This window comes from Chenopodium quinoa, unplaced genomic scaffold, assembly GCF_001683475.1.
Source record: "Chenopodium quinoa cultivar QQ74 unplaced genomic scaffold, ASM168347v1, whole genome shotgun sequence".
NCBI lineage: Eukaryota > Viridiplantae > Streptophyta > Magnoliopsida > Caryophyllales > Amaranthaceae > Chenopodium > Chenopodium quinoa.
Window position 1 is genome coordinate 2,880,908 of NW_018745675.1, and position 26,417 is coordinate 2,907,324.

The 26,417-nt window shown below is 34.3% G+C and overlaps 1 protein-coding gene across 1 annotated transcript; it reads left to right on the forward strand.

Annotated features, from left to right (window-relative positions):
• Window positions 1–1,838: 1,838 nt before the first annotated feature.
• On the forward strand, window positions 1,839–26,111 carry LOC110717306 (importin subunit alpha-9-like). Its single transcript, XM_021895959.1, has 11 exons — window positions 1,839–2,005; window positions 2,440–2,662; window positions 4,943–5,096; window positions 9,675–9,777; window positions 10,910–11,094; window positions 17,352–17,431; window positions 19,722–19,872; window positions 20,009–20,090; window positions 20,202–20,260; window positions 24,947–25,252; window positions 25,600–26,111. Exons 1-11 carry the CDS (start codon window positions 1,954–1,956, stop codon window positions 25,765–25,767), a joined length of 1,563 nt encoding a protein of 520 aa, XP_021751651.1. The 5' UTR covers window positions 1,839–1,953; the 3' UTR covers window positions 25,768–26,111.
• The last annotated feature ends 306 nt before the right edge of the window (window positions 26,112–26,417 follow it).

The window sequence follows — 26,417 nt, forward strand, 5'->3', positions numbered from 1 at the left end:
TGTCAAGCATACCCTTAAAATTTGAATTTCATTTTTATTTAATGGGATTTTAAAAAAAAATTTAGAGTAACATTTTTGAGGGAAATTTTTCACAAAATTATGCCAAGTGTCCAATCTAATGGTTACTTTAGTACATAGTATAGACTCGACCAGATTTATCTCTTTAATCCCTCAGGCTGATTTTTTTTTATGAAACAAATTTTTAATTTTTTTTTAAAAAAGAAGTTAATTAAGTATTTAAGTTGAGTCTTGAATTTTCAAGACTCAACTTCAGATTTTGTTAAGACAAAGCTTCATAAATGCATAAAAAAAAAAGTCATATCTTAAGACTACAAAATTAGAAATTGATGATCTCACCTAGAGTCTTAAGACCTAGGGCTAATCTTGCTCTAATGCTTTTTGACGATAATATTTTAATAAGAAATGTTTTATAGTTTAATGCCACAATTTTTCTTATTAAAATATTATTTAAACTAGTTTAGCCCCGTGCAATGTACGAATTCATAATAATAAGGTTTAATAATTGAAATTAAATGACTGATGTAACACTTTTTTTTTCCTTTGAAATTTGAATTTTATTAAATGTCTAGCATACCCTTAAAATTTGAATTTCATATTTTTTTGAATGGGATTTTTTTTAAGAAAATTCGGAGTAGCATTTTGGAGGGAAATTTTTCGCAAAATTATGCTAAGTGTCCTATTTGGTGATTACTTTAGTATATAGTACAGACTCGACTAGATTTATCTCTTCAATCCCTTAGAATCAGTTTTTTTTTTCATAAAACAAATTATTAATTTTTATTTTTTAGAAAAAAAGTTAATTAAGTATTTAAGTTGAGTCTTGAATTTTTCAAGACTCAACTTCAGATTTTGTTACGATGAGGATTCATAAATGCATAGAAAAAAAAATTCTTATCTTAAGACTACAAAATTAGATATTGATGATGACACCTAGAGTATTAAGACCTAGGGCTAATCTTGCTCTAACGCTTTGTGACTATAATAATTTAATAAGAAAAATTTTATAGTTTAATGCCACAATTTTTCTTATTAAAATTAAAATCTTATTAACACTAGTTTAGGCCCGTGCAATGAACGGATTCATAATAATAAGGTTTAATAATTGAAATTAAATGACTAATGTAACACTTATTTTTTTTTTTGAAATTAGAATTTTGTTAAATGTCTAGCATACCCTTAAAATTTGAATTTCATTTTTTTAAAATGGGATTTACAAAAAAAAAAAAAATTCAGAGTAGCAATTTGGAGGGAAATTTTTCACAAAATTATGACAAGTGTCCTATCTAGTGATTACTTTAGTATATAGTATAGTCATGGTCAAAGTTAAAAATAGTAACTATAAAACTAAATAAGTGTTCTCATGATGTTTAATACAAAGTATTTAGTATATTATAATTTAATATGAAACATAATTACAAGATAGCAAAGATAGGAAAACATTAAATTATTTCTTATTGGTCTTGTGTTCTAACATTGTAATAAACATTTTTGTTGCCAATAAAACATGTTTATAGTATAATGGATGATGTGGCATACAATACATATACTCCCTCTGTTTTTAAATACTTGCTCCATACGCGGAAAATATAATTCTATTGGGTCCCACTAGTTGAAAGAAATAAATTAAATAATGTAAAAGTTTTCCAAATAAGAAAACGGAGCAAGTATTTAAAAGTGGTCACAAATAAAAAGTGGAGCAAGTATTATAAAACGGAGAGAATATCACATATCCTCTTTAGGCACGATTTTTAATACTCGTATATAAATAAATAATATAGAATAAAGTATAGAAGTAGTATAAATTCTATTTAATTTTTAAGGACCAAACAAAGGAATCCGTATTTTTCCTCCGAATTCCTCCCAACCAAATAAGGCCTAAAGGTCCTCTTGCAGTAATTCTTTCAATCGAGTTCAAGAGCAGTTTTATGCAAAATGACAGATAGCAGTTTGGCTCATCAGAAAAGGGACCCCATTAAATCTTCAGGCATATTACATCTTCTTAAACTCGTCCATTATTTGAATTTCATAGATTTTGATAGTTAATTTATCATATTATTTGTCTTCTGCGTTTATCATTCAATTACATACTTTATTTTATTGATGCAATTAGGTACAATGTTAAGGAATTTCAACCTTTTTGGTTGATTAGTTTTCTCCTGCTTAAATATTTAAAGGGTTTAACTATAATTTCAATGCCCCATAATTTATGTACCTAAAAATTTTGGAGTTATTTGTTACAAATTGGTATGGTTCAAATTTTCAATTATTTAAATTTTATTGGGTATTCTTAAAATTCAATTTATTCCCTACTTTAGTTGGAATGTTGATTATTTGTTCTTGCTTTCATTACCCCAGAAAAATTGTTTATCAGTATTATACAAAATTTGCTAATTTTGTGATCTTTCTTTTACGTAGCAGTTGGGAATTTGGCTGCACAAAGAAGACGGCAGAATGCAGTTGCTGTTGCTAAAGAGAGGAGAGAGGCACTTGTTAGAACGAAGCGGCTTTGCAGAGTGGCTGTTGGTGGCGATGATGATGGCGGCGAGCTGGATACTGAAATGATGCTTGATGAGGAGCAGTCAATTCTGGAAGCTCAGACTTCTGCAGCTGTTGAAGAATTGAAATCTGCCATTGCTTATCAGTATGTCTGTTTATACTGATGTTTTCTTTTCAATATAATTGTGATTGTTGTGTATGTTTGTTGGATGAATTATTGTGACGTTGGTATTGTATTTGCAGGAACTGCATATCCTGAGTAATTCCTGAAATCTTTTAATTGATTCTAGGGTATCCTCAGTAGTGAGTTATCCTCATTTTGTGGATAATAGAACTTCATGACAATCTCTTGTAGCATTTTTCTCAACCTAACAACTCAAGTCTTTGGTGTCCTACACTTAGTTTATTCAACCTTACAACTTTTTGAAATTACATATTTTTTGCTAGATTTGTAGTGGCAATTCTACATATCAACTTATGGGTAAGCTCAATTTGCAAAACCATTTTGATTTTGTTAAGCTGTTTTGTGCATTTTAGTTCATATTGGTGTATAACCTGAAGAACTTAACAAATTATTGCTTTCCCGAATAAGTGGTTTGCAAAGTGTGAACTGTTAGTTGGACCTACTATAATCTACATTGGGATTATGTTGCACTACAGTCTGACTTCTTTGTTGGGAAGGAGCAAAGGGGGAGGGGTGGGGGGGGGGGGGAGAGAGAGAGGTATGACAGATCCATATATTTCCTATAGTGTTGCAACTTTATAACATATCACATTTGAAAAAGAAAATCCAATTAATATGAATAGTCTTCATAATCTTTATTCGGGAGAGGGTGGGTGGGGGGGGGGGAAGTAAAAGGAAAACAACAAGGCTATCCATAATGCTGATAGAGAGTGAGGGGTAAACATGAAAAGGAGTATTAGGATATCTTTCACATGTGTTTCTTCTCCACTTTTGCTTGGTTCGTATGGTCTGTGGCTATGATTGAGTAGTTAGAATATGTTTAGCTTATAATATGTACATACATGAATGAGCTATTTGTCATGAAAACAATACAAGTGTTGATATTTTATGGACCCTTGAAATTGGTGATTTGGAAAATTTTGTTATGGATGTGCCCAAGGCCTGTTTAAATTTATATATATATATATATATATGTATATATATGTATACATACATATATATGTATGTATACATATATATATATATATGTGTATGTATACATATATAGTATACATATATATATATATATATGTGTATGTATACATATATACATATATATATATATGTATACATACATATATATATGTATACATATATACATATATATATATGTATACATACATATATATATATATATATATATATATATATATATATATATATATATATATATATATGTATGTATATATATATATATTAGATATGTGTTATGCCACATTTTAAATTGTATGTGTGGTAGCTCACATAGGAGAGATTTAAAGGTGGAGTTTTAAAGTTTTGGCATGGGGAGAAAATTTATTTTTTTAATTTTATTCCTTCCTCCATATTCAACTAGTCAATGTATTAATAAGTGTCATTTGTCTAGTTTAAGGTCTACATTGTTCCTTTACCCTTTAGTGTTTCCCCTTCCGATCACTTGCTTTATCCTGCATTTATCATTAGAATTTTGCTAACCAAACTGAATCTGACTAATTGATGGGTGACATTACCTTCCAATTGCAGAACAGCAGAAATGCTTCTTATGCTTTTGCAACACCAAAACACATTGATGTTTTGAGTTTTTTGTGTTACCTTAGTTTCAATGTTTTTAGCGATTAAACATTTTACAATAATAATGGGCCGCATTTGAATTTTGTATTCAAATTTTGCCAGTTTTGAAAATCAGTATCCGTTTCTATATTTTGATTAAATAACTTACAAAGATTACTTTTGAAATTACAAAATTTTTACTATCTGAACTTCTGAAGAGTATTTCAGTAAGATTAGTTTGACATCATTACTTAAATGATTAATTTAGTTAACCCCTGCAGAGAGTAATCCTTAACTTTCCAAAAGGACAAAAAAAAAAACTGCCTTTATTTTTGTAGTAAAATGATGACTAATTATGTTTTCTGGGAAATATAAAAAATTTCTATCAAGTTTCCTGGGATTTATTCATTTGTATATATGCATGTTCTGGCTGAAGGGGCTTATGTAAATAATTAATATGAATGATATTCTTTGTAAGCTGTCTGCTACAAATGTCTTGTTTATGGATTTATCTGTCCCTTCATTTTGGACAATTGATAACTCTCAAATTGTTTATTTGTAAGCACCAAATTGATTGCTTCCGTGCTCTTGATGTATTTCTTCCCTTGCATTGATGGAAATTTTAGGTATTTCCATACTAAATAGTTTGTACTCGTTTGTCCTTAATGTTAGGGGAAAGGGTGCACAAAAGAAGAGGGTCAGTGCTTTACGTGAGTTAAGACGTCTATTGTCTAAATCGGAGTTCCCCCCTGTTGATGTGGCACTTAAAGCTGGAGTAATACCAGTTCTTGTGCACTGCCTTTCATTTGGTTCTCCAGATGAGCAGGTTTGACTGATTTCTCTTTTGATTTGTGTTATTTGTATACTTTGCCCCTGTTTACACGCAGAGTCACACACAATAGCATGCTCCTGGTTTTCCTATTTCTCATTCAAAGCTATTCTTTATCTTAGAAGTCTATCTCTTTTTCTTCCCCCCCCCCCCCCCTCCTCTTATACTAGAACTACTTATATGTAACTGTGTGGAATATCTACCGCAATGGCCTTTTCTTTGATAAAATAAACGTATTCCATCTTAGGCACTTCGCCACCTCTTCCCTTGCACAATTTAGTTATTCTAGATCATAATATCTTGGTATATTATGCTATAGATTAACATGCTATAAGTTGAATTACAATGATTAAACTTAACTTTTAAGCACATCAATTTTAATAAAACTAGTGGCCCACTATCTTAAGCAAGATTGTGGTGTATAGTCTACTACAGATTAACTTGGTTCGTAATTTTATTTTTGTGAAAGGGGAGATTATCATTGGTAAGATTTTATTTTATCACTTTAAATTTAGAAGCCATAAAAATTTTGAATTTCAGATTAACCTTTTGTTTCTATTTGTTACATAGTGTGACAGTAATGAGGGTATTTTTTCTTTGGGTGAAACTAATTATGGTTGATGACAGTGGTAGATCGAGGAATTCCATTAAGGATAGCACCGGTCTTCAAGAAATGCAAAAATATACCAAGTATTATGCTTCCCTTTAATTTTTTTTTATTGCACAATTTAAAAAAAAAATTCACATGTCAAAGCATAATGTTACCATTAATATCTTTATTTTTACTTAAGCAAAAATTATTTTAAAAATTTAAATTTTAAAAGTTTATACCACGTGACTGTATTTTTCCTTGTGTATAAATCATAGACGAAGATCAAATAGAAATGTGTGAATAGTTTAAAATTGGAAATGGTGCAATTGTATATGTATATGTATACAAAGAAATTTAAGTATGTAGTAAATAGTAACCTTAACATTTGAAAAGTTAAAACCATATTAAGGAATTGGACAATCACATCAAATAACTATAATCTTTGGTTGTGTATGATAGGCGTGTCGCGTACCTAACAAAATATAACCTAACTAACCACTACTATGTAGACTGGCAAGCAAGGGTCGAATCTCAGGAGACTAAGGTTCAAAAATAATTAAATAGACTCAAATTTCTACTAAGCAGAAATCAATAATAATCGAATAACTAAGGAACTAATGTATGGAAAATTCGAAAATAAACTAAAGAATATGAAGAAATCAAGTAATTAAAACATCCAAGATCTAGTATCACCACAATTACGCTTGATGCAATTATATTTCTACCCCTAACATACGATTACAATTGAACGGGGAAAAGTAAACCCTAATAAATACCAAGGACCTCTCTCGAGTATCAATGGCTTCCCTAACATACAATCATTCCTATTCTCATGGTATCATGCATATTAGAGACATTAAACACATTACTCTCACTTCCCAATTATCAAACCCAACTACTCTCGTGTTGAAAATCAAACCCTAAATTGATCTACTCAAATCCGTTTAAACCCAACTCTCGTTGTGATATAAACAATGGAATAATCACAATACTAAGATTACGTCTAACCTAGTATTGGCATAATCACAATCAATTTAGCATAACAATTGCAAAAGTCATTAGAGAATTTAAAGATTTAATTCATGCATCAATCATAATTGGGCTACTCTAGATCTTGGAATAGAAAATCTACTCACACATATTGAAAGAAACAATAACAATCATAAAAATGGAAAACATAATTGAAAAGCAAATATAATTGAAAGAAAATGAAGTAGAAGTGAATACCAAGGATTCTTCAATTGAAAGGAATTAAATTGTTGAAGAACAATACTCAAATCTTGTGCAAGGAATTAAAATTGCTTCAAAATAATAAACTAGAATTCTAGAGAGAGAAAGAGGAATAATGGAAAACTGAAAACTGTTTCTAATGATAATTACAAGAGGTATTTATACCCCTTAAGACCTAGAAAAGATAAAAAATTAAATCGGAGCTGCGCCATAACTGTGCCTGCCTGCCCGATCGGGTACTTGGGATTAAAGTCGCGCAAATTGCTTCAGCTGGAGTTCTTCTTCGCCCGGTCCAACCGGGCAGGTTGAGCCCCTCCGTAGCAATGCCAAGCTTCTTCTACCACGCACCCGGTCTGACCGGGCATGGGCTGCCCAATCGGGCGCTTGGCATAGATGACATAAATCGACTTCTTTCTTCTTAGCTTCCATCAAGTTGAGTTCACTGCTGCGCCCGATCTGACCGGGCATGTGGAGCCCGATCGGGCACAACTATAAACTTCGCTTTTCTTGCTCTTTCTTCTCGGTCTTGGTTCGCTGTTTAGCTTGCTTATACGTTCTCGTCCACTATCATCTCCAAATCGCTCTAAACATGTCCGAATTGTCCGGAAAACTCCAAATTCCTGTAAAACTCATTAAAGTACACCGAACACACTAGAGAAAAGAATGTTAGCGGGAAGTGGCTCAAAAGAGCCTAAAACCATGCAAAAACGTAGTGAAAAGTCGGGAAAATATATGTATAAAACGTGTATATCAGTGTACAATCGTTAATTTAAAAATTAGGAGGTCGAGATTATTTAAGAAAACATGTATACAATAAAATAAGTAAGTTGTTTTTATATATTTAAATATTATGCTTTTGCTTCTGGCGGAGGGGCATTTATGGGGATGTGGTTTGGTAATGTAAAGGGTTGTCAGGGACCTCAGGGTGGGTCTTCTGGGTGGTGGGGTTAAGAATTGGTTGTTTGCTGTGGCAGATTGATGGCTAATGTGGAGGCATAGTGGTTGCGGAAATGACAGTCAATATTGTATTTGTGGTTTTCGTCTCAGAATTGGTTGCTAGGTCTTATGTGAGCGAAATGCACCTTCTGAATCAATGATATTTTTGTTGGTCTATTTTCAAACTATTTGTGGTTCTGGAGCTGATAAAAACAAAGGGATCAAATTTAAGAGTTCAAATGTTAGGATCTTAGTTTTATATATTAATGAAAGCTCTATATATTTATCTGTGTATAGTTAGAAAGCATATGTTCAACATTTCTCCCGGTGAGGGTATGAAATCCTTACTTGGCACTTTATTTATTCTCTAGGCACTTTAAACATTTTGACCTATATATTTGTAGTTGATAAAATGTGCTGTAATAGAAAGAGAAAAGGAGAAAATAATACAATATATGCTCACAAATGTGTTTGAATTCAGCATTTCAACAAGAACTAACTCACAAATCAATCCGATATGTACGCATGCAATTTTAATGTTAAACCTAGGGGTAAGTTTGGTTTGCGGTTTGGATTTTACACCAAACCGAATTTAAACCGAATTAATTCGGTTTTGGATTTTTGAAACCGAATCCAATCCGAATTTGGATTTAGTCCATCCAATCCAAACCGTTTTAATACGGTTTTGGAAATTGAATCCAAACCGAACCGAATTTTGTTAACCTTATTAACACATATTTAAGCAACAAATGAATTGAAGCGTGATAACTAAACTCCATTTTCAACATATTAAATTTTTTAAAATCATATCCATAAATCTTTCACTTAGCAAGAGTCTTACATGGACCACTATTCCAATTTTCCAAGTTTTAAATTTAAAACAAATCTAAGTCTTACTTATTGAATCAAGGAATTGCCGTGAGAAATAATGAGAAAAGGAGCGGTGTATTGTCGGTCGTCGGAGCCAGTGTGTGAAAGAGTGAGAAAGTGAGTGGTGGAGCGTTGGTGGTCGATCTGAGTGAGAGAAAGTGACTGAGAGTAAGAATATGAGGTTGCTGCTAGTTAGAGACTCAGAGTGAAAGAATGAGAAAGGGAAAGAGGACTAGGGATTCTATTTTAGATATTTATATAGGAAGGGGAAAAATGGGCTTAGGAATTGGGCTTTTTAAAATTTCGGTTTCAAAATTCGGTTTTCGGTTTTTTTTAGTTCAAAACCGAAACCGACCCGCAATCCAATTTTTTTTTTTTTTAAATTTCAAACCAATCCAAACCGAATTGTAAAAAAAAACCGAACCGAATTGTTAATTCGGTTTGGTTTGGTTCGGTTTGCGGATTTAATCCGTATTACTTTCACCCCTAGTTAAACCTTCATTTTAAAGTACCTTGATATTTGGAATATGTTAAGTGAACAGCCTTTTTTGTCTTGTGTCTGAACTTTGTGACACTTGGACCTTTTCCGTACCAGACACACATGCAGTCATACTCGTGTCTAAATAATATAGCTCATGATAATGCAAGTTGCTCATAGTCCTCTATCTAGCTTGAACATAGGTTTAGGGAGGGGTGAATCAAGTGATTGAGTAATTAGGTAATCCCGTCCATTTTTTTTTTGTTCTTCTTAGAGGGTAAGATTCCATTTCTAAGTACAGAGTTTACTTTCTTTTTTCAAAATTTATTTTTAATTGATAATAAAGGATTATCAATGGTGTACTTTGAAAAGATGGACTAATGAAAGGTTTTCTTATTTTTATATTATCACCCAGTAGCTCATTTCTCAGTCAATGATGTTGAGGTATATCATCCTTGTTATGTTACAGTTGCTTGAGGCAGCTTGGTGTCTCACAAACATTGCTGCAGGACTACCAGAAGAGACAAAAACTTTGCTTCCTGCACTACCATTGCTTATTGCACATCTTGGAGGTCAGAAAATGAAACCAATGCTAATCAAAATTTCAATTTTTGATTTAATTATCTATTTATTTATTTGTGTTGATGAGTTAGGATTCTTTTTACCTTTTGATGGTTAATGCCAAATAGCTAAAGTATTTTGTAATGGATTTGGTTGCTCCAAAGTCCAAGTATAAATTGCATAATTGGCATACTGATGGAAAAGTAGAATTGTTTGTGTGCAATTCTTAGTTATTGTTTTAAGAGCCCATGTACCTGCTCTACAGTTTGAAAGCGTCAGCAGAATATTTGCATTATAAATAATTAATTACAACATAATTGATGAAAGATGTTTGTGACAATAGTAACTAACATGAGTCTATGGGGCAAGCATGATGCTCTTAAGGTTACGTAATTTATAATAAGCAGTGACATATGTGGACCTGATCCCCTGAAGAGGAGGGAAAAGTGGAAAGAGGGGGGGGGGGGTGCTCTTAAGTCTAATCGTATTATTGCTATCACTTTTTATGTCCTTCCGTTTTCTAGCTTTTCATAGAAATTTATATCTTGGTTGTGTGAAAGGCACCTTTTTAAGCTTTGGGAATTTATTGCTAGGGCAATGCGCTCAAATTACCTAAACGAAGTCATTCATCAAGATAATTGCTGAAGACATGGAGAAATCTTAAAAATAGTGAAGTTTATTCTTACTTGATTTTACCTAGAATGCCAAGGGTATGTTTGTTATCATTGCGGGGGTTATTAGGTAATCTTGTAAAAAACCAAAATCAAATTAAAAAGTGGTATTTAGATTTCTATTGTCCATTTCAAATTAACATGACTGATATAAGCATGACTAATATAAAGGTCATTATACAGGTTATATAATGCAACTTTTATTATCTCAAAACCAAAGATCAATAACCAAAAAGTTACATGATACTGAGTAGGCCCTAAGAGAATTTTTTTTAGTTGTGCGAAATTGCGAATTAAAATTTCTGCTGCTTTTATTTCAAAACTTGATTTTTACAGGAATTCTAAGCAGTTCTCTTGTTGTGTTGAGCCAATATAGGGGTTGAATCCTTGAATGACCCAGCTGCACGATAGCAAACGTGGAGTTAGTATTACCTACTAATTACCTTTTTTTTTTTTGCTTTTTGCTCTGAAGAGAAGAGCTCTTCGCCAGTAGCTGAGCAGTGTGCATGGGCATTAGGTAATGTTGCGGGTGAAGGAGAGGATCTTAGAAATATTTTGCTCTCACAAGGGGCATTGTTACCTCTTGCCAGAATGATTCTTCCAGACAAGGGATCGACAGTAAGAACGGCAGCTTGGGCACTGTCAAATCTCATTAAGGTAATGTATATTTCATGTTGAATAATTCTATTATATCAAAAGTATCGTTTCTCTGAATAAGTTTGTGATTGTATTCTGCTCTTTAATTTTATTGCTGGCCTTGATAAGGGACTGCACTTTAAAAGATACCAATCAATTCTATGCTTGATACGTATTGAGATGGTTATTGCTTATTTTAGATTTTTGCCTGCGAGTTTTTACCTTTCACTTGAAAGGGTTTTTCTTGTTTTAGGCCTTAGGAGTTTATTTTAATTATTAGGATATATTTGTTAGTTTAATTCGGTTAGTAGAAGATAGCTTAACTTTAAAGATTATGTTTGCAAAATATTATCTTTACAAGTTAGGATAAGTTTCCTAGTTAGATTAGATTTTGTTCTACACGATTTTAGGCTAATTATTTAGCTTATAAATACGTGGTTAAGAATTAATAAAAATCAGATTTGAGTTTTGATTATCATATGAAAAACGTGAGCTTAGCTTGTGTTTATGGTTTGTTAAACCTTGCCGTTGTGCTAAACTTTGATTCTTGAACCGAGCCTTCAAGTATCGCCTCTCAACCGAGCCTTGGGAGTTCTATCATTGTGTCACAAAAATTCTTTAACTCGTTTTTCCACAAGAAAAATGAATACATTCAACCATAATTGTATAATAAACTTAATAAAATCCAAGAAAGGTTTAAAGATTGTTTCTTTTATTCAAGAAACTAAAAATAGCTGCATAAATACGCATCAATGCTGCTATATGTTATTGGCAATTATTGCTTTCTTTGAAGCTGTATTGGCTGAATTTATTGTTTAAAGGACATATAAGTACATAATTAATACTAAAACAAGCCATTGCTGACATGATGACATCATTGATAGACATGTATTGCTTAAGGGATAAACTTGCAAACTGGCATAAGGGATAAAGTAGAGCTTCCAGTTTCCTGGTTGTACTATCATGTATTGCTTTAAGTATAACTCTTGAAAAAGTTATAGTTGGAAGATAATTTACATGTTATTTTCGTTTTATTTTACATGATTAATTCTGATGTCATCTCAGCTGGTTTTTACATCTTTAAGGACAAGAAAAGTAGAGAATTGTACACTGACTGACTCCTATTCTTTCTTTATATGTCCAAATAACGTGCCTCTCTGACACTTGGGAACCCTACATTACTTTTTCTAAATTTTTTCCATTATTGAGTCATTCAAAATATTCAGTGCTTATGTAAGATATATGGTTTCTATTTCTTGCCTTTGCATCTTTATCAATGTCCATGATTATGTAAAACTTGGGAAAACCAAAAATTTTCTATTGGTTTTAAAGAAAGTCTTCTTACAAGCATAGATCTCTTCTCCATGCATTGACCCTTCCATAGTACCTGACTACCTGGCCTTCCTCATTCCCAAAACCTTGTCATCCTGTAATTAAATTGTGAACCAATCCAATCTCGCCACTCCTCTTCTTTAAGTCTACGCATCATAGTGCATGGCAACTCCTCACTTTCATAGCTATGGCATCTGCTAATACTCATGCAATCCCCACTACTCTTCTTTTTAAGTCCATGGGACATCCATGCGCCATCAATATAAATGGAGAGGTAGCTCGGCTTTCGAACCCCTGCTAAGGAAATTATTTCTTGAACTCTTAATTTCATGAATTCCTATTAGAATGCCAATTGGTTTTGACTGGCAGTTCCTAGGTATCTTTTTGTTAACTCTTAGTTTCATGAATTCCCCTTAGAATGCCAATTGGTTTTGACTGACAGTTCCAAGGTATCTTTTTGTTAGCATGAAATCAAATTGCTCTCAGAGTTAGCCAGACTCTGCCAGCCTATATTTATCAGTATTAAACCACCACCTCCCACCAGTTTATCCTGTGGGCTTAAAGTTAAAGTGCATACCTGAGGCTGTGTACACTAAATATCAGAAACTCACAGTTACACCAAGGTTATGTGGAGGCATAGGGTTTGACTGAGGAGTGAGGCAAAAATTGTCCACCAATCTTTGCATAAAATCGAATTTTAGATTAAACAATAAAGCTATTCTAGTAATGTAGTAACCCCCATGATGCTCGATAGAGAACACCATCATCTTATTCTCGTAAGACATATTAATAATCACTGGATATCAGTAATGTCAATTTCTAGTTAAGTTTTATTATCTCTCTTTTTATCTATCCTGCTCTCTCTCTCTCTCCCCCGGTCTTTACTTCATTATATCCCACCTTCAATCATTCAATTTGCTTTTCTTTAGGTTTCAAGTTTTCTTCTCCACTTGTCTGATTGTCTCCTCCTACCTTGATTGGAACAGAGTGTGAAATTGGAACTTAAGAACTGAGGGCACATTCTGACTGGTGACACTGGTTGAAACATATGGTTAAGTCACATAACAAGTCAAACAGGATAGGGAATTGATGAAAATTATATCCTACACCTAGGTGCATGATGATTGATGAGTATCATAACTCATCTTTATTTATAAAAGAACATACTCCTGCACAAAAAAAAAAAAAAAAAAAGAACATACAATTGGTAATAAAAAAAAAAAAAAACATACAATAACATACAATAAAAGTACATTTTAACTATAAAGAACATTGAAGTGTGAAAAATAGAGCATGAAGTGTGATAAAAGGGCATGAAGGTAAATGTAAAGAACTATTGGGGAATAAGCCTCTTTTTCTATGATCTTTAGTTTGAGTTTATCTATTTGTCTTGTTTTGTTTTTGTTATTTTTGATGTTTTTTTGATGTGTTTTTTTTTTTTTTTTTCAAATTATTTCCTTTAATATAATGATAAGTAGAGTGTTAAGAAAATGAAAGAGAGTAAATAAAATTTGAGTGAGATTGCAAAGTTAGTAAAATACAAGGATTGAAGAAATGGTAAGAAAAAGTAAGTATATGAAAAACGGCATGTCATGTCATCATATATTATCTACTTCCAATTTGAATGCCATATTTTCCTCAATTTTCAATGAACTCATATTGCTCTCAATAAATTTCTTCTATTTTTCTTCGGTCTTCTTTTTCCCCTCACAATCTCATCATTTTGCCATTCTTCAAGCCTCCTTATCGGTGCATCTCGCAGTTTCCATCTTTAGGGGTGTTCGCGATGCGGTTTGGATCCTAAACCGCACCAAACTGCAAAATTGCGGTTGGTATTTTATTCAAACCGCATTTCTAACCAAACCGCACCGCAAAATGCGGTTTGGTGCGGTGCGGTTTGCGGTTTAACCATATTTCTTTAAAATTATAATTATTTTATTTTAAAAACAAAACTTTTATTTTATTGGAAAAATTGGTAAAAATAATCCCAACTCTTGTCTGTTCGTTCAAAATAATCCCAATTTCGAAAATTATCCGAAAATTTAGGGGTCATTCGCTCAAAATAGTCCCAACCGGTCACCCAACCTGTTATAACAGGTTAAGGTGACACGTGTCCCCATGTAATTGGTTGAAAAAAAGCTTAAAATATTACAAAAAAAAAAAAAAAACAAAAAAAACTTAAAAATTAAAAAACAAACCCAGCCCACCACCAACCACATCCCCCTCCTGGAACACTCCATCCCCGTCGGCACGCGGACACCCAGTCACCCCTGTACACCACCAGCTCCGCTGCAACCAGCAACAACCCACAAACACACATCAACCAGTCAACCACAACCACCATGAAACCGCCTTGCAACAGCCCCACAGCAACCTAAAGCCGCCCAATTACCTCAAGCAACCAGCGGCAATTGCGCCCAAATAGCCACCACAAGAAGCTTGCCGCACCTCCTCCACCATAACCCTCGCATTCCCCACAAGCTCACGCATCTGCCACACCAACCCCACGCCAAATGACTGAGGCCATAAAGGTAGCCAAAATGACGATGAAATTGATTGAAGAAACTCAACGACGCCGTCTCGAGGACAATTATCAGGAAGATTAGTGCACCTGCGAGAGAAACCCAAGGGGTTCCGAGGGTAGGGGAGGGTTTGTTGGGTGGGTTATGCGGCGGGGGAGGGGTTTTTAGGTGTTTCAGGTTAAGTTATTTGGGTTTTGGGGCGGGGGTTTGGTGTTTCTGAGGGTATGGAGAAGGCATTGCGGCTCCGGCGCGATGGAAGGAAGTTTCAGGGCGCCGACGACGGTGGGAATCGGGACTGTTGGGGCTGTTGCCGGATAGGTGGTGCTGGGTTGCGTGGCTGTTGGGGCTTTTTTTTATGTTTTTGTTTTTTTTTTTAATAATTTGTTTTCAACCACTCATGTAGTGTCATTGTCACTTAAATAAAAAAAAATAAAAAATAAAAATTTACCTCTTTATCTAACTTGGGATCATTTTGAGCGAATGACCCCCAAAGTTTGGATTATTTAAAAATAATCCAAAGTTGGGATTATTTTTGGCGAACGAGCCAAAGTTGGGATTATTTTACCAATTTTTTCCTATTTTATTTTGTAGTTATTAATTTATAATTCAAATATTATACTCTTTTTTTAACCTTTATTTAGCTAATACTCAAAGATTAGCTCATATATTTTAGTTCTTTTATATTTTTTTAATAAAAATATAGTATACAAATCGTAAACCACATTAAAGTGCGGTTTGGTCTATTTTTTCTTTGAAACCGCACCAAACCGCAAACCGCGGTTTGGTCATTTTCAAAAACCGCACCGCAATTTTCATACAGCAAACCGCACCAAACCGCAAAATTGCGGTTTGGTTTGCAGTTTGGTGCAGTCTAAACTGCACTCTGTACAACCCTATCAATCTTACATGACCAGACCACTTTAAGCGATTCTCTCTCATCTTATACTCAATAAGTGTTACACTATTTTCTTCCTAAATACCTCATTCCTCCATCGAATCGTCGATCCTATTTAGTATGACCACACATCCATAGGACCACACATCTCCGATCATTCATCTTATGACGTAGCAGTGTTTCACACCTAACACTCTATACCATATGAAGGGGCAGATTTAATTGTTGTGCAGTAAAATTTCCGTCCAATTATGGGGCATGCTAGAATCACATATGAATCCCATAGCATTCTTACACATGATCCAACCCGCTTCAGTTTTATATGAACATGTCCATTTAATCTCCTATTTTTTTTAATCAAACAATTCTAGATAACAGAATAGTTCAGAACCTTGCACAAAACTCCCATCCAAGGAGATCTTTGTAGTCCCTCATACTTCTAATTCCGCTAAACTTATACTCCAAAAATTCTTGAGACTCCAAAGTCTGTCTCCACAATTCTGACTTGCTTACCATCCCTTCTTTTGCCTCATCAATTAACATAATATCATTTGCAAACTGTAATAGATTCAAGCAATTACAGTCACTCTCAAGCAAGCAAAGCAATATAACAGGAAATTTAGAGAGAAAAGATGGCAGCTTTCATTTACATAATAAGGTTTTACAACGATAGGTTTAGCCTATCAAGCTCCACAGTGAGCTTAGCTCACCACACTCCAATTTTCCACTCTATAGAATGTCTGCCTTTACTCTCCCTTTCTTATATATACAACCTAAGCATATAGATGCCAAAAAGATGCGAAAAGGATGCCCTTATTGGCTGCTGAGTTTGTCTCTTTCTCCAGCTGTTCATTCTCACCATTCTCTGGGTGATGACTGCCCTGGTGACCTGCTGCCAGTGTGTTGTTGTGAGTGCCACTATCCTAGTCTTCTTCTGGAGTAGGTATGGACCACTGGGGGTTTGTCAAATTGGCACGGTCTATTACACAAACATTATGCCCCATGGTATGAAGGGAGGAAGTATACTACAGTAAAACGGGATTGTGGCCTGAGGTATGGATTTAAAACTGAATCATAACACACAAGAAAAAAAAAAAAAAGAAGCTATATTCTAACGCTAGCCTCTTTATCTTGAACTTCAAGCTGTCTTTTAATCATCCAGTTATATATCTAAAGTTGAATGACACATTTGATTTAGTTCATGGTGCCTATTGTAATTCCAATAAAAAAAGTTATTAGTTGTTAGTTCAACTTTGTGAAAATGTAAGATTATTTTTGAAACAAACTTTATAGTGGTCAGAGTATCCCTAGGTGCATTGTGCGTTGACCTTTTGTGACTTTGTACTCAATTTCTTATTATTGCTCTGAATCTAAATATGAAACAATAGTATTTTGCCATTTCTGAATCATTAGATACAATGGTGGTTCACTTCTGACATCTGTTCTGATTTTGTCAGTTTTCATCTGTTTTTCAATAATTGCTGTTGTCAGTATTAATTTCAAGTTATTTACAGTTTGATAAAATGTAGGGTCCAAATCCCAGAGCTGCAAAGGAACTTATCAAGATGGATGGTGTGCTTGACGCAATTATCCGGCACTTGAGAAAATCGTAAGGGATTTTTTTAATATATTCTTCTGTAGGAACTTTACTGATATTATACCTTATTCTTGAGGTGATAAGGTGGTTGTTAGTTGATAAACCATTCAGATATATCAACAGGATAACATATTACTCGAAGATTTTGGTTATTTGGCCTTTTTGAAGTGAAAGGTCTCTTTCCCTTGGCCCTTGTATGCTGATAGGTTGATAGATATAGTATTTGGATGTTAGCCAAGGTTGATATTATGCACTTAAGTTTTCTGTGTGGCTGGTGCTATGGCATAGTATTCTCCGCCCATGATGAAAAATTGTACTCTCACTCACCTGGTTCCATCTTTGTCTCTTACTGATCAGTGGGATAAAGATTTATTGGATATTGTGTTTGTGTGGATGCACCATGTTCTTTTTCTTGGAATGTTTGCACTGGTTATATTGATTTTAATAGGAGTCACTGAATGGATGTTCTATGGCAACAATTTATGGTGATACTTCAATTTCGCAATATTTGCATTTATATATACTGTTTCTTGCTCGTGATCATATTGCACAGTTTCATGAATGTATTTTCTTGTTACAAGTATTAGTGATCTGGACTGTAGTCTGCAGACAGCTTTGACCAATCTGCAAAATATTAGGTATAAGACAAAACTGTAACTTCTCTTCTCAAACAGAAGGGTGGTAGGGTAGGGGGATGTGTTGCTTTACTACTAATATTATATATGATATAAACTAGGTAACACTTTCCCTGCAGTGTATTTCATCGCATGCTTTTTGCCTCCCAGTATTATTGTTTGCTCCTTGGCTGTTCTTCATGTATTCATTCATTTCCTTTGGCAAGGGTTTATAAATGTAATTTGTTCGTTTCACTGTACATAGGTTTACTTAGAAAACATATGCTAATTTGGTATAAGATGTTGGAGCTCCTATTTAACCTGATGTCTTATGTCAAGGCAACCTTAAAGGTAAGAGATAGCATTTGCATCGCACTGGGCTCATGCTCTTCAATCCCTTTGTGACTGACTTGCAGATTACTGATGGGCTAATTTGCAGAGCATATATACACATAAATACATAATCATGATGAGAAATGAATTTTTTGGGTTATCTGGAGGTGGCAATTAGGTCAGTTAAATTAGGTTTTGGCCAAGTGTACCTCAACCTTATCCCAAGGCACTTTCTTCTGTTTAGCCTGACATATCTGATGCACACTTTATTAGTGACAAGTAGAAGTAGAATCGCATAGTTAGTGGGTTATGTGAAAGTTCAGAATTGAACGGCCATACGACAAACTAATGCAGATCAGTACCGAACAGGTTCTTATGTAGACCTTCAAGGATCCTTGAAATTAATACTTCCTCTACCCCCCCCCCACACACACACACATACACAGAGATACCAAAAACAAATAAAATTCACACCTGCTTTATATAGGTGTGTACCGAACAGGTTCTTTTGTAGACCTGCATTAATTTTTTCAAGGATCCTTGAAATTAATACTTCCTCTATCCCCCCCCCCCCCAAACACACACACACAGATACAAAAAGCAAATATAATTCACACCTGCTTTATGTAGGTGTCCGAGAAAATATCTTGTCTCTATTTCAATTCAACTCTCTCTCCTTCCATCCCATTTTTCACTCACCAGCCCCACTTTTATCTTTCTATCCACTATTCCTAATCTTCATGCACAATCAAAGTGTGCTCTTTATTCTTTGGGATGGAGGGAGTGCCAAGTTAGAAATAATGATAAAGTTGTTTTAGTATACATTAAGTCTTGATCTGGTCTTGTCAGAAGCAAAGACTGGTTATAGTACTTGTACAGGTAATAGCAGGTGTTTGGTTGTGGTTATACTACTAGTAGTGGTATTAGCATATTACTGATCAGTTAAAAATGCAAAATGTGGAGAGCTAGCACACCCCACCTAAAACCTAGAGTAAAAGGCTAGAGCTGCAGTGGAATTTGTTTCAAGTTGGAAACCTCTATTTACATTTTGTAACGTTCAGTTTTTGCATTGGCTACATAGATTGTATGCTTGTTTATATGATTGGAGGCCAAGATGGATGTATAACCTAAAAAGTTTTACATCTGATTATGGTGGTCCAATTGCTTGCTTTTGTGGTAGACATGGATTGTAGCTCACCTATTTTATACTATACTTAAATCCTCTTAAAACACTGCTCGGGAATTTTCCCTTTTTTGTCTGCGTATCATTACTATTGTAAAGAAAACATTTGAAGAACAAGAACTAAATTTTTTCTAGTACTGGTCCCAATATCTAAATTATATTTTGTAACCAGAGACGAGGAACTGGCAACTGAAGTTGCTTGGGTGGCTGCGTATCTTACTGCCCTTACAGATGTTGCTTCAAGTATGATGGTGAAGAGCAGTCTTGTTCATCTTCTCGTGGAAAGATTGGGAACATCAAACAATTTGCAATTGCTAATACCGGTATTTACATGATGATTCACTTAGGAATCAGCTAAATAAATTCATAGTGTAGAATAATTGGTGTTTAAAATATTATAATTAGTGTTCATCGTGTTAGAGATCCCCTATGTGTATACTAATACATATAATTTATTAGGTGTTGAGAAGTTTGGGTAATCTTGTTGCTGGTGATGCAAACATAGCCTCTACAGTTCTTATTTCTGGAAGTGAAGTTACAGGTTAGAATCATGTTAATTGTCTTAGTTCCCATTAAAAAGAGCCCCCCTCCTCTACTCAGTCAACTCCTTTTTTGAAGTGAAGTACATGTTTATGTCTGAACCTGTTTGCAGATAAAGTAATTGCTGCTCTTTCTAAATGCCTTGGGAGTGAACACCGTGTGCTTAAAAAGGTTTGCATTTTACTTTAATTACTAGTCCCTCATTGTAGTTTTTTTTCTTTTAAAACTATTTTAGTTAGTATTCCTTTGGAAATTGGGGTGTTGTAATTGTTTTTTATTTTTATTTTACTTTATTTAAAAATATTCTTTGCAATTGTTTATTTTTCCATTCATCATCATGGAAATGGGGCTTGGTGAGTTTCTTTGTTCGATGGTCATTCATACCCTTGGTCTTTCATAGAATTCGGAAACATTGTAGTTTCTATTCTCTTCTTGGGTTAGCTGGTTTGTATTGTGATTAAGCTGGGTGTGATGACTGCCAAGTGGTGGAGGGTTAAAGAAAAGACAAACCTTTAATTAAACCGGGTGTGTAATAAGTATTGTAAATCAGCTGTTAAGTTAGCATAAATTATCAGTAGCCCGATATAAATAAAAAGCTACCTAATTTTTATTGTGCTAGACGCATTTTCAAAGCGTCATAGAGAAGGCATGCAATCACCTTTGAACAAGAATATTTTCTTTAAACTAAACTCACTTCGTTGGGGCACTCTCCTTATCCCTGCTGACACCTATTGCCCTAGTGCATGAAGCTTTCTTATGTTTGCTGTTGAAAACCTACATGCATGTCTGATATTGTCAAAGCGAACAGTGACTTTCTTGACAAATGCAGGCTTTCAGTAAGTATTCATTAATTTTTGAAATCATACTGCTGGACCCATTTAATTTAAAGTACATCTGTCTTGCGACAAAGACAAAATGGCTTAGAGGGAAGCATTAGTCCACATATGAACATGAAAATAAGTAAGTTCAGGTGTTCTAGGCACAAAGGATGTGACCATGTCGTTTTTTTGTTGGTGTTTCGACAGCCTCAAGGGCGGGTGATGAGAATCGATCTTAGGATGGAACTGGGAGAGAAGTTCTAACCAATTGAGCTATCCCTCACTCTCCGTTTAGATGGTTTACCAGCTTTACCTCATCGACAAATATATTTAAATATCTTTATAAAATTTCTCATGGTTTATAGGGCATTTTAATTACCCCACTTCCCTGTACCATTTTCCCACCCCTTCAAAGGAATCATCCTCTCCTCACCCCCAAACTCTTACTCAGCTCCTAATTATCAATTTAACCAACCTTACCATCTCATTATACCACCTTTCTGCCTCACAACCACCAAGTATTGTCTCTCCAACCCCACCTTTGCCTTCTCTCCATCTGCCTCAACCCCTCCTAACCACCCAACCTCCTTGACACCACCCACCCACCACCAAAAACCCACTTCAACTCCCACAAAACCACCCCCAACGTCCACTTGAAACCCACCTAACCAACACAAAGCACCCTCACCACCGAAATCCACCACAAAGCCAACTTGAACTTTTGAAAATCACACCACCTACCTTAATAAAACCCTAATCGTTAAGACAGTTACATAAAACTAGAATTAAAAAAGACAAGATAATGGAGGAGACAATGAGTGAATAGGGGCACCAACAAGAAGAGAGCGAGAGAGGGGGAAGTAGAGCGGATGTGGCGGTGGCATGAGGAGGGGCAGTGGCAGCGGCTACAGCAACAACATGGGGAAGGGGAGGGATGGTGGTGGTGCTGATCATTTAGTGAAGCAAAGGGGAACAGAGTGGTGGGATTTACATGGGTTTCTCTTTCTTTTTAATGTAAACCAAACAACATAAGATGATATAGGGATTTTGTCTCTATTCCCCTCTATTCCATTCTCTATGTCATTCTCTTTCCTCTTTGTGAATCAACTGCCCCCTTAGTAATTTGACTTGATAATTGAGAGATGACTCCATAAAAGATTAAGATGGAGGACAAAGATATGAGCCAAGATTTTCTCAAATAAATGTCGACATCGAAACTACTTAAACTTTTTAGAACGTAAGGTTATGCCTCGTATGTTAAAGGGGTGCTACCTTTGGAATAGCCGAGGTTCTTGAATCTCTTTATTTTCTAGCCAAGTATAAGAATTGCATACCTAAGTTTGTGCATAGGAAAGGAGTGTAGACACCCAAAAATATCTCACCACATGTCCAGTTGTAACACTAAATGATGATAGCTATGTACCTACACCTTAGTGGGTCAAAAATCGAATGTTACAAGTCTAATCAGCGTTTGGTCCAAAACCCTTAAACATTTCATGAAAGTTAAAATTAATGGGTTCACAATTCATTTAATAGTCAAAACAACCTCCAAAAGAATAAAACTAAGCTCTTGAAGTTCATAAACCTTTTATTAGTCCGTGCAAGCATGAACATTACTTAGATGGATAGCCCTTCAAACAGGCTTTTCAAAAATATGTTTTAATCACAATCATGAACACCAAAAATTTTGAGAAATGAATGATGAGCATTATATGAAAATAGGACTCAAATCAAATACCCTTTACTATTTAGGCAATTAGGCCAATTTTTTCATTACTAATCTAATTGATGCTAGACCAGCGCCATTGGAGATTACTTTTTGAAAGTTTCTGTTGATATATTGTAAACCTCTTTGAAAGGTCTAGTGCAATAGTTCCAAGTATATTAGTTCTGGGCCGCATCACCTCTGTGCATTGCAGATTTGCTTTTCCCTAAAATTTCAGGTCCTCCCACCATTTGTTTTAGATAGTTTGACCGATGCCAAAGCTTGATTTTACAGTTTAAAACCCTAATTCTCTCTCCTACCCCCTCTAAGCTTAAATAAACCTCCTCCAAACAATTTGAATCCTAGACTGTAATTATTCAAATCTTTATTCAGATACTATGACATATCATCCGATTCCTTTTGTAGGTGGTAAAGGTAAGTTATGAGGGCCGTATTCAAAACTTCATAATTAGATGGTTGTATAAATGAACTTTTAATAAGGCATAAATTCAATTTTGATTGCTATTTTTATTAAATGGTTGTATATATGAAATTTTTTTTGATAGTCAGGTAGATTTGTATTTTTTTTTTTTTTGGTCCGAAAGTACCTTATTTCTCAAAATTTTGTAGAAAAACCTTATATGTACTTTTTTGTGAACACTTTATATCATAACTTTGGTTTTATATTATTTTGTTTTTCATTTCAAAATTACGTTTTAGCTGCATTCCAGCTCAAAAGTCAATTTTTCATGGTTTGAACCTATAGTTTTTGCTCCAATAAAGCGTGCGTCTCATGCACCTTTTAGCTACCATTTTCCTTAATCACATCTATATTCTCCTCTTCCCATCTCCAATTCTTGAAAGAGTTGAAACACTCCATTTTTCCTTTCCAATGGCCAAGCTAACACTTAGGCCTTGTTCACTTCACCTTAAAAAAATAATATTCAGTAAAAATAATTTCAGTTCAGTAAAAATAATTTCAGCTTAGTAAAATATTTTTAGTTATGTAAATATTAGTAACTTTTAATAAGAAATATTATAGAAAATCAGTAAAAATAATTTCAGTTCAACAAAAATAATTTCAAATTAATCAATCAATCAATCAAAGCCTTAATCCCATAAATGGGGTCGGCTACATGAACCAAATTGTATTATAAGTAAAATTAATTTAAGTTCAGTAAAAATAATTTAAGTTCAGCAAAAAAAATTGCACTTCAATAAAAATTATTTAAGTTCTATAAAAATAAAGTGAAGTGAATAGGGCTTTATGCAAACCCAACTTCAATTCAAATGATTTTATTTTTTATATTTTTATTTATTTATTTTATTTATTATTTATTTATTTTTTATTTTTTATTTGTTTTTTGTGGTGGGGGTGGTAGAGAATATGCCAAATTTAAGCTACTCATTTAGGGGTAGAAGACCCACAAAATAATTCTCTGTTGTGATTCTTGATCTGAGCTTGAATCATGTATCTTAACATCACGTGCTTCCCTAGTTGATTCTTGTGAAGTAATTTTCCAAAAATTTAACCAAGTATAGCTCTAAACCCTTAGCATTTCCTGTTTCCACTCTTGTTAGGAAAGTAATTTTGTTCAGGGCTTCTTTGTAGATTATCAATTGTTAAATTAGGTACTGGTATAGAGAAGCCACAGGCAATGTCACTAATATGTTGTGTGCTTAACTATTAATCAGGCCATCTTCCTTTTGCCGCTTGTGCATAATAGGTAGGTTCTTTGTTGCAGCTTGTTGCTTCAGTAGGGGCTCTCTGGGTTTTTCAATGATGGAACTATTGTGAGTTGTATTTTTTAGTTTGAAATCGAGCTATTATGAGTTTTGTGTATTGGTTCTCGAGGAATAAAGAGCAGAAGGAAACAGTGGTGAATGTTTTTTTATTTTTTCAATCATTAATTTTTTTGGTTTCTATATCTGTATACTCTCGGTCTCAAATAGGTTATCCCATTGAGGGGCCTTTCAGGATTTGTTTTGTTAGCTAGTTTGTAGTACTTAGAGGACTGCTGGTCCTCTATCATTTTATCTCTCTCTTTCCATTTTGGAGAAATGGAGAAACAAGAACCAGTCATGCTCCTTTTTACAAAGTGTGTTTTATAATAATCTTTCACTTAAAAAGGTGGAAAGCCTAAAGAAATGCTTCGTACTACCTCCATTTTAGAAAGATCACTTACTGTTGCTCACAAATTTGGACTATAGGAAAGAGAGTGATAAATGTGGTGAGTAGTTGTAAGAAATAGTTGGATATTATATTAAGATTGACATTAAGAAAAATTGAATAAATCACATAAGTGATTCTAATCAAGTTTTGTTTTCTTGTAGGAGGCAGCATGGATGCTCTCTAATATTGCTGCAGGTTCCATTGAACACAAAAAATTAGTTTATAACAGTGAGGCAGTACCGTTGCTATTGCGTCTTCTTTCAACTGCACCATTTGATGTAAGGAAAGAGGTAGCTTATGTCCTTGGTAATACATGTGTGGCCCCAACAGAAGGTTCTGGTAAACCGAGTCTGATCGTGGAGCACTTGGTTTCATTAGTTAGCAGAGGATGTCTTCCTGGTTTCATTGAGCTTGTCCGATCTGCCGATGTAGAGGCTGGGAGATTGGGTCTGCAGTTTATAGAGCTGGTGAGCCCATCTAAGTTGGTTTGTTGCTGATTTTAACTTTCGTTTACATTTCATTTTATCACTAATTCATTAAAATGTATTGGAGAGTAATTAGTGGCATCAAGAAACAACTTAATTTTGTTTGGACACCTCCCATCCTATATTGTCAGCTAAATGTGAATTCCAGCAATTGCTAGATAATATTATGAGTTCCTGTCGTTACAAGGACGGCCTGAAATGGTTAAAGTTTTAGTTTCCTTGTGCATGACAAGCATTTTGAAACCGCTTGACCTAATTCCAAGCCCCTGGATTCAGAGCCCTGGTATATTTATTTCCAATGTCTGAATTTTTGAATTTGTGTTTTATAGGTTTTGAGAGGAATGCCCAATTGCCAGGGTCCGAAGCTTGTAGAAAGCGAGGATGGCATTGAAGCCATGGAACGATTCCAGTTTCATGAAAATGAAGACCTCAGAAATATGGCAAATGGATTAGTTGACACATATTTTGGTGAGGATTACGGGCTTGATGAGGCTTAAGGACAAGAGCAAGGGTAAGGTATTAGCTGCTACTTTGTGCTGACTAGTTTAAGTAAAAAATCTTGCTACTGAGGGGAGTTTAAGACATGGAAAAAAAAAATGAAATTATATGTGTGCACGAGAATATCCAGGTATTGTATGATAGAACGTTTTGGAATGCAAGTTATGGTGATTGTGATAAAATTAATTGTCTTGGGTCGTGTAATTGTTGTAAGAGCCAACAATAGTGTTTGTGCCTTGTCTGCTTACTACATGCTTAGAAATCGCGGGTTGGATTTAATGTTATTAAGACGAGGACTGATACATCTATCTTAGAAGTAACAAAATATGCCTATTTCCCTTCATTCATGCACAAAATTGCAGACACTCTGAAAGAATGATTCCAAATGGATTGGTCGCACAATGTTATTCAAACAACTGGAGCTTTAAACAAAAATCTAAAACAACGGGACAGGTTTTTTATTTTTTAAATCGTCATGCGATCGAAGGGTTGAAGAAGGTGGTTTATTTGACATTTTGTATTAAGCACTTCAAGATTTAACTTAGGGCATGTATGGTGAAAAGCTAAAAGACGAATTTAATGGTGTTAGCTGATTTTTACTAACTGATTGTATTAGCTTATTATATTAAATATCTAAATTCTTAAATCT